The sequence below is a fragment of the Mycetomoellerius zeteki genome, unplaced genomic scaffold, assembly GCF_001594055.1.
Source record: "Mycetomoellerius zeteki isolate Tzet28-1 unplaced genomic scaffold, Tzet1.0 scaffold35, whole genome shotgun sequence".
Taxonomy (NCBI): domain Eukaryota; kingdom Metazoa; phylum Arthropoda; class Insecta; order Hymenoptera; family Formicidae; genus Mycetomoellerius; species Mycetomoellerius zeteki.
Genome location: NW_017257338.1, coordinates 1,175,132 through 1,184,311, shown reverse-complemented (window position 1 = coordinate 1,184,311; position 9,180 = coordinate 1,175,132). Strand labels below are relative to the sequence as shown.

The following is a 9,180-nucleotide window of genomic DNA, read 5'->3' as shown; positions in this document are numbered from 1 at the left end:
CCAGCCAGCAAAACCCGTACGGCGGAGCGCCGCGACGAGGCGGGTTTGCGATTATGTGTTTTGGATACGCTTACGCGCTGTGCGTCCCGATGGGAATGGTCGCGCGCGACTCCCGCGAGCCGTCGCACGACGGTCGTGTCCCGGCGAGATAAATCCTCGCTGACCCACGGAGGAAACCCGTGTACGCGGTTCCCGGTGGTACACCGCACGGGAAGCGAACGCGAGTGCGCCCTGCGCCGCTACGGCCGCCTCCTCCGTGTAATACCGATCCCCCGCTGCCGCAAAGCCACTCGGTCGAGCGAGCCCGCGATCGCCCGCTCGCGCGCACGCCTACCAGGAGTACCAGGAGTACTAGGACCACCGGGTGTCGTTCACCGCTGTGCTTCCCGATGCTTTGAGATACGGGCTCCGCACGTATATACACGTACACACACACACACACACATATATATACATATATACGTATATATATCTACACGTACAATATATACATACACGGCCGGGCGGCGGAAGTGTTTTGCTCGATCCTTCTCGTCGCGCGCGCAGTCCGTGCGTTATACACGGATTAACACGGGGCCTTTAGATCGCCGCTGCCCGTCGTTTCGATCCCATTGGCGATCTTCCCGTGGAGCCGTCGGGTACGGCCCATCGAGGAAGCGAACCCGCGCTCGTATCGTCGCAGCCCGGAGACACCTCCCTGACACTTGGACGCCGAGCCTCCATCGAGCCCGTCCGTGTCCCGCCCTGGACACGCTGATTCGCCCGATTCGCCCGCCACACGACGGGTTATGTTTCCCACCTTCATCGGAATTCTAGGTGAGTCCACCGTCGCGCCGGTCGTCTCATCGGACGGCACGCGTGACGAATTGCCGGCCGATATGTATCTGTATCTATATTATTCCTTTTTGTGACGCTGTAAGCGATACTAGAAATAGTTTGTGGCAGCAGGTATAGAGACGAGATTCCTGGCCTTCAGCTACGAGATATTTTCCTGCTTTATTCTATTTACTATTACAAGATCTTGAATGTTTCAAGTCGAGGGAAGTTGATTGAACAATGTACATTTATTAATTGTTAGTGAATTTATATATAACATTCATTTCAAAAATTTGCATGAATTTATTTCTCTATTGAAACATATTTTAAAAGATTTTGTATTTTTTTTTGTATTGTGGAATTTATCCTGTTACAAAATCTTGAATGTTTCAAGTCGAAGGAAGTTGATTGAACGATGTACGTTTGTAATTGTTACTCAATCTATGTATAATATCCATTCCAGAAAGTGCATGAATTTATTTCTCTATGGAATACTTGAAAAGATTTTGTTTTTTTTTATTGTGGAGTATTTGACATGTGCAATCACTGAGATGTTTAAAATTGTAAAAGTAATTGCTCCATTTAAGTAATTAAATCGTTTATCGTTTGTCTTTTATCGTGTGTCTTTGATTAGAATTAATGAAGTGAATTAAAGTGGATTTGTAGAGTGGAATGGTGTATTGATTGTCAGGAATAGGTGATTGTGTTTTGATAAATTAAATCAAGTCCAGGGGTAGTTTTTCACAAATTTATATATTTAAGCGTAGAAAGATAAAAATAATTATTGATTGTGTTAGAATTTAGGAAATTTGAAGACAGACGTAATCTTGAAAAAAATTATTTTATTTTTAATAGCCATCTCAGTTTAGATTTTTAAATATATAGCATTATTTTTTTGTTTGTTTATATTAAAAAAAGATAGTTTCAAAGTTGTATTTTAATTCAAAGAATATCATTTTTATTAAATGTAAATTGTTTAGTGATACAAATATTTTGAAAAGGAAACTTTTCTCAATGTATTCAAATGGAAAATATTTAGAATTAAGATTTATTGCTAATTAGAGTAGTATTTTTTCAAATAATTTTAGTTAAGATTCCAAATAGCTTCGTCTAAGAAATGGGTACAAATACGTCCATTTCAAATAGACAACAGGATTAAGATCAAGGAACTTTTAACTGTTCCTTTATTTTTTAGACATTCAATCGTGGTGGGAGGTGCCAAGTATAGCACACTTTTGCTCATTATTTAGAGCTGCCTTCAATCTTCTGGATTTTGATATTGAGGTATCTAATCAAATGCTAACTCTCTTATGAGTAAGCAGCGTATGTAAAGCCCATTAGTACCGCTTCAGCATTTAGGCAGCGAAACAGCTGTCATGCTTCAGCTTTAATCTTATTATTTATTGGCTTATACATCATTTTGTTCTCTTCACTTCACTATGAATACTATATACAAAATGTGTTCCAATATTAACGTCAAAATTGTAGGATTTGGAAGAAGCTTTATTGACGGACGGAGGTACCGAAGGACGACTGCTTCAGGAACTGATAGTAAAGTTACTGGAGGGTTGCTTGCCAAATGACACTCGCAATGACATCTCCACTTTTAATTATCAGATGTTTCTGCGTAGACTTTTCCGGAAAAAATGCCAAGTATGTATTAATCTCAGTGTTGGGTCTTGCAATGCAAAATTGTCCAGTTGCTCCGACATTGATAGTAAAATGTAACTAAAATGTTTGTACGTTTGCACAGGAATACAAATGTGAAAATCCTTTCAACACAGACGTAGACTTTGAATTGTTACCGCTTCGTCAAAAAGTAGAAATACTACGAGCGCTCTGTGACTTCAGGCTCGACGCCAAAGACGTAGTACGTAATCGATCATTGCAAATTACTACAATAATTTTTATATGTGCATCTTTTAAATGATTATTTGTAATCAAATGTAAAATTAATATCAGGAGCAGTCGTTGAGCAACTTGGACTCGGATAGTCTGCGAGTCGAACCTTTGGGACATGATCGTAAGAATTCTGCCTACTGGTACTTCTACGGCACTCGACTGTACCGGGAAGATTACATTGATACTTCTAACAGTGCCTCACACAAGCAGAAAAGTAAGCCAAGGGATAAAAAGCGTAAAAAACGACGGAACCGAGTGGCGAAGGAGGAACAGGAAGAGGAAGAGAAGGAGGAAGCTAGTTTAATAAACAGCGGCAACGACGGACGTGAGAGCGTTTGGCAAGTTGTTTGTTTTACCCAACAGGATTGGAGCAGATTAGTTGAAAAATTTCGTGATTCGGTAATAATTATTCCTCTACTATAAAAACTACGATACGAATTATTGCCAAATTGGAAGTAAAATTATATATGTTTATATTTTAGGAATACGACACCGAACGCAAACTTTATCGCACGTTGTCCGAAGACTTTATGCCGGAAATACCAAAATTGTTCGATTTAAAGGAGAAACAGCAACGACGTAAGCTGTTACAACGTAATAGCTCGCGAGTGCTTCGTAGCCAGGAACCTGCTACACAGATGGATGCAGTCATGGTCAGATCCAAGATCAGGACTAAAACGACCAAAGGGACTAAAAAAGGGGCGCAAGCTGCAAAATCTTATATTAAGGAGGAGACTTCTCCGCCGTTACCGACGCCACCGGTTCAAAAAAAAGGACGGCAAACAAACAATTCTTTGGCCTCGGCTGTCGGTCAGATTGTAATTCATACTAGGGACGAAGTAGAAGACTTAGAAAAGAAGAAGGGTATCGGTAATCATAGCGATGGTAATTACGTATCTCATAATTATGGCTACAAATATGGCTATTCCTTCGGGATCGAGGAAGAGGAGCGTTGTGTCGGGATGCACAAAGTTCTTGAAAGTGTCAAAGATCACGTGGATGCCTGGCCATTCATTGAGCCCGTGGATGAGGATTATGCGCCAAGGTACAATTTCATACATATCTTAAAATCGTGATTAATATTCATATCTGATATTGAATTTTTAATAATGTGAATAATTGTTAGGTACTATAGTGTGGTACGCAGGCCAATGGATCTTAAAACTATGGAAGAGAAACTGGAAAATGGCTCGTATAAAAATTTAAGTCAGTTTAAACGCGATTTTCGGCTTATTGTTGACAATTGTAGGCAATACAATGGCTCTGATAATGGTTTGTAATGCTTTTATCCAGTTTAAAAAATTTTTGTATCACTAGTGTTTCATCACATATATTATCATATGTCGGTAAAATTTAACAATATATTTTATATATTCCAGAATACACGGATATGGCGGTTAATCTTAAGGAAGCCTTTGACAAAGCCGTAAGTCGATATTTAGAATCAGAGACATCCAGTGATGAAGACGCTACATCTCCTCCGTCACTGGCCGGATCACCTACATCTTTATCGTATCCTTCACGTCATTTATCTTCTTCGCACCATAACGCACGTAAACGTTCGAAAAAATCAACAAAAAAGTCCAAATCATATAAACCTGAGAGTAAAACAAAATCTAAAAGTAACGAAAAAGTGGACGAAGATGAAAAGAGAAATAAAAGTATTAAAGTTGCGAAGAAAAAAAGGGGAAAGAAAAAAGGCAAAAAAGTAAAAGAGGAAGAATTGGACGAGGATGAGGAGGAACAGGAAGATCAGGAAAGCGAAGATGCAATATCTGAAACTAGTATCGTAACGTCAAAGAGAAGAAAAAACGTTGATGTAAATAATTTACTTAAAACCAAAAAACAACCTAAGGAATCTGAAGGATTAAAAACATCTAACAAAAAGGCGAACAAAGAACGACATCAATCGAAAAAAGATTCGGAAATTGTGCGATCTGCCAAAGAAATGAAAGAAAACAAAAAGCGGAAGGAGGATTTCGAAGAAGATTATGAACCTCCAGTAATTGCGAAAAGTAAAAGTAGAAAAATAGAAAAGAAAGAACTTGAAGAAATTGCTATATTGACAGACAATACGAAGAAGAGTAAATTAAAAAAGATCGAAGTGGAAGAAAGTGACACAGTATTTGAGGAAGACAAAAAACAATCTTCCCATGTCAAAACGAAAAAGAATCGTAAGAAAGAAAAGTCGAATTTAAAGACTATAACCAAGTCTGATGAAAAATCCGACAAGAGTCATATAAAGCAAAAAAATAAGAAATCAAAACAAAAAGAAGAATTAAAAAATGGAGAGTTAAAAAGTCAAACAGATTCCAAAGATGTAGAATTAGAAAGTGCTTTAGATTCCAAACATACTCACATCTCCAAGAAGCTCTCCACGTTAATTGGTAATAAAGATGTAGACTCACTCGATAGTTTAAAAGATAAGATAAGCGATAGAAGACGGGAGGAAAAATTGAAAAACGAAAAAGAAAAACAGAGGAAAGCGGGGAAAAGTGACACTCACGGTGTCCATTCAAAAAAAGTGCCTTCAAACAGTAGTACTTTCCACGACAATGATAAAGACAGTGCAAAGCGATCAAAGTCGAAGAAAAGTACGAAGGAAGATAAAACGGATGACACGATTAAGAAACATGATCCGGAAATCAGTGAAAATAAGAAAAGCACTCATGCTAAACATACCAAAGGACTGGGAGCAGAAGAAAACGCTACGATTCAAGCATTAAATCAAGCGACGGAGAAAACACTTCATGTAAGCTCACAAGATATTGTCTTCAAGATTATTTTGAGATTTTTATTAGAATACATATACTATACAAGACATAAATTACGTTAACATTTTTTTTAATGTAATAGAACTTATTTAAAAAAAAAAGTAATACATGTCTGTGAATGTAAACTAATAGTTTTAAATTTTTAACTCTATATGGCGAGATTATTTTTAATTTATATATTGGTAGTTCTGTGCACATATTATTAAATATATTGACAAATTAGACTGTGTCAACAAGATACTTCCGAACTTAGCACGCTTAATGCAGAGATTTACATTTTCTTTTGGTATTTACATTCTGTGAATTGTACATACTGATTTGACCTATTATATGCGATAGGACATTAACAAGTGGCTCGACGACGCGCCCAGACTTTCGGGCTTCTCCTCTGGTAGTGATTCGCCAGTGCTTCATACCTCTTCGATTGAATCCAGTCGATCAGGATCCAAGGTCGAGGCTGCGCGAAAGAGACCAAGCTCTATCAAAATATTTGGTCCTCATGGACCGAGTCGACCGAAGAAGATACAGCGCACGATCGATCGTTTGCAACCCGGTAAAAGTAAGGGAAATTTACTTCTAAAGAAACCGCTTAATGTGCCCAGCGCTAACACCAATGATGCCGCGAATTGCTCTACTAGTGATAACGATCAATCGAATAAGGATACCGATGAAGAGCCGAAACTCAGTTTAGGTACTGTGCTGAAAAACGTAGATTCCATCCAATTAATCTGCAAGAGTTTGGTATCGTCACCTAATCCTAATTTGTCGAACGACGAGGAAGAGGACCACTCTTTTACCACAACTCAAACGGCTGTTAAAGAAGAGAAAACAAATGCTAAAGAAGCTACAAAGACTTCGAGCACAGTAGAGGAAAAAGAGACAGTTCGATCTGGTACGGAAGAAGCGCAGAAACCGAAATCCGCCACACCAAATTTGAGTGCTTGGATCAAAGCCTTTGGAGCGCCAAAATCAAAAAAGAAGGACGAGGAAGCGGAAGAGGCCGCGATGATAAAAAAGGACGGGGATTCGCAGGAAGCGTTTTGCGGCAGGCAACGACGACTGAGCACCGGTGGTAGCAGTGTTAGTGAATCGGTGTCTAGTTTCTCTCAGGAATCTCCACCGGCGCCACGCGCGGCTCATTCCCCACAGTGCCAGCCCGTAATAACTCCGACCGAACCGATAAGAGGTGCGGGATTTTATCAGGACGCACTGTCGGCTGGGAGCAGTCCCTACAACAGCCCCTATTACGCGACTCCACCGAGATACAGCGCGCAATTGCCACCCACTCCATCACCGCAAAACCATCCGTTGTCCCCGGCCTATCCGTCTTACGAGCAACCACCATCTGTCTATCCTCAGGTACACGCGCAGCCGCCGTATCAATCGCCGTATCAGAAATCCTCGCCTCAAGATAACGCAGAAGCATATCCGCAAATGTCACCGCAACGTTTCCCGCAACAATTATCAGCCAGCAATCAAAATCAATCACCCGTTTATCCCCAACACTCCCCGCAAGCGATTCAGCCAATTTATCCTCAACCATCGCCTCAGACACCACCATCAAATTACTCACAACCCTCGCCGCAACAACCATCTACTCCGAATTACTCGCAGCCGTCTCCACAACAGAATGCGGTTGCTAATTATTCTCAGCCTTCTCCCCAAGCGGTCACCAATTATCCGCAAGCTTCTCCACAACAGCAGCACTCCCCCTACTCACAGTCCTCCCCTCAAACGCCGCCGAATTACTCGCAACCATCTCCGCAGCAGCACTCTCCATATGCGCAATCCTCGCCCCAACAACCCGCTGGTTATGGTCGTTTGTCGCCGCAACCACCGCCTACGAATTATTCTCAACCTTCGCCTCAACCACCCAACGCGTACGCGCAGCCATCTCCTCAGCCGCCGAATTTCCCTCCGCAGTCGTCGCCGCAAACGCATCCCGCTAACTATTCTCAGCCGTCGCCGCAACCTCCGAATTCGTACCCGACTCCGCAACACGATCGGAGTTACTCGCAATCATCGCACCAAATTCAGACATCACAGCAAATTCAGACTTTTCCCCAGCATTCGCCGCAAGCATCATCTCCGTTCTCCGAACCGTCGCCGCAAAACAGTCCATATTCTCAATCGTCACCGCAATCGCTGACCAATTATCCGCAGTCGTCTCCCCAGCAACCGGCAACGTACTCGCATCCGCTACACTCGCCGCAGACACCGCCAAATTACTCGCAGCTTTCGCCACAACAAACATCCGGAACGGCAACAGCAGCAGCAGCAGCAGCAGCAGCAGTGAATTATTCGCAACCATCGCCTCAGTCTCGCAATTATCCGCAATCCTCGCCTCAACAAAAACCCACGTGCAATCCTGCACAACCACCACAACAATCACCTGGTTACCCTCAATCTTCTCCACAACAGACTGCCAATTACTCTCAGCTTCAGTCGTCGAAGAACTCGGAGGAGTACGCTGCTCAAGCCACGGTGCCATCTGCGAACTATCCTCAGGACTTCAAGCAAAATCCCCCGTACATTCAGCAGTCACCTACAATATCGTCATCTATAAATGAAGCTGAACACCGGACGGAATATCTAAAGTCTAACACTACTGAGAAATCTGCGACGGGTGATCAACAGAGAAATTTTCCTGTTCAATCGGAATCATTAAATTTGAATGCGAATCATCAGATCTATCAGTCGCCGAGTCAGTATCCTCCAACGTATCCGAACAGTTTTTCCAACATCGAGCTTCAGAGATCTGCTTCGAGACACGGCGGTCAGCAACAGACACAGCAACAACAACAATCGACCCCGCAGGAGTCGCGGACCGGTTTCACCGAGATACAGCCACGCGGTTTCCTCGGTAAAGCACCGTCGGGTAGTAGTGATCAATTACCTACGTCTGCACCAGATCAGCCGCAATTGTTGGCATTTCAACAGAACTTGACAACAGCCCACGAATCGCTCTATCCAAGCGGCTTCCAGCCATCCGGTTACTCGCTACCGCCACCGAACTCGAGGCCGGTGTATCCTAGTCCGCATTATTTCGACGCCGGCTCCAAGTCTGCTGCCGGTGGTGGAGGAGCGTCTGGTAGTCCCTCCAGCAATCCTCCTCCGATGAAGAAACGCGCGTATGAGCCGCCTTCCAGCGAGTCCAATACGCGAGGTCTGCCACAGGAGAGCACAGTGACGCGTCCGAGTCAGGAGCAGTTTCCGAGTTTCGAGCCGATGATGACTCTCTCGCAACCGGAGGCTGTATCGGTCAGTCAGTTCGATGGCACGCCGTTCGTCGGTGGCCTGGCCGATTCTATGGCGACCAATTCGGCGTATGCGCGGCTTAGCCTCGGTCTAGTGGGTCGAGCATCGAGTAAGGAGCAGCAGCAATTATTAACGATTCCACGACCACCACCTGGGACGAAGCCGGAGCATCTCGCCGCTTACGGTCGCAGTGCCGCGCCCGCGGAACTTGAACAGCTTAATCTGTTACAAAGCTTGCAGGCGGCTAAAAACAGCCAGGGTATTCTCGCTATATCGCGACGAGCCGGTGAGAGCGATGTGCGAGCGACTCCCATGGCAACGATAACGCCCACCGTGACGCCGTCCAAGACGAAGAGGAGCCGGAAAAGCAAGCATCCGCAACAACAGGAACAACCGAACGCGACAGTCGCGGTGACGACCGTAACGACTT

The 9,180-nt window shown here is 43.4% G+C and overlaps 1 protein-coding gene across 1 annotated transcript in view; it reads left to right on the top strand.

Moving 5' to 3' along the window:
* Nucleotides 1–460: 460 nt before the first annotated feature.
* Nucleotides 461–9,180, top strand: part of LOC108725438 (histone acetyltransferase KAT6A) — a 9,336-nt gene continuing 616 nt past the window's right edge. Inside the window, exons 1-9 of the mRNA XM_018452458.1 lie at nt 461–816; nt 2,012–2,100; nt 2,305–2,469; nt 2,570–2,686; nt 2,779–3,117; nt 3,201–3,763; nt 3,845–3,990; nt 4,098–5,470; nt 5,832–9,174. Coding sequence (XP_018307960.1) covers nt 789–816; nt 2,012–2,100; nt 2,305–2,469; nt 2,570–2,686; nt 2,779–3,117; nt 3,201–3,763; nt 3,845–3,990; nt 4,098–5,470; nt 5,832–9,174 — 6,163 coding nt within the window. The 5' untranslated portion in view covers nt 461–788. The remainder of the gene's footprint in view (nt 817–2,011; nt 2,101–2,304; nt 2,470–2,569; nt 2,687–2,778; nt 3,118–3,200; nt 3,764–3,844; nt 3,991–4,097; nt 5,471–5,831; nt 9,175–9,180) is intronic.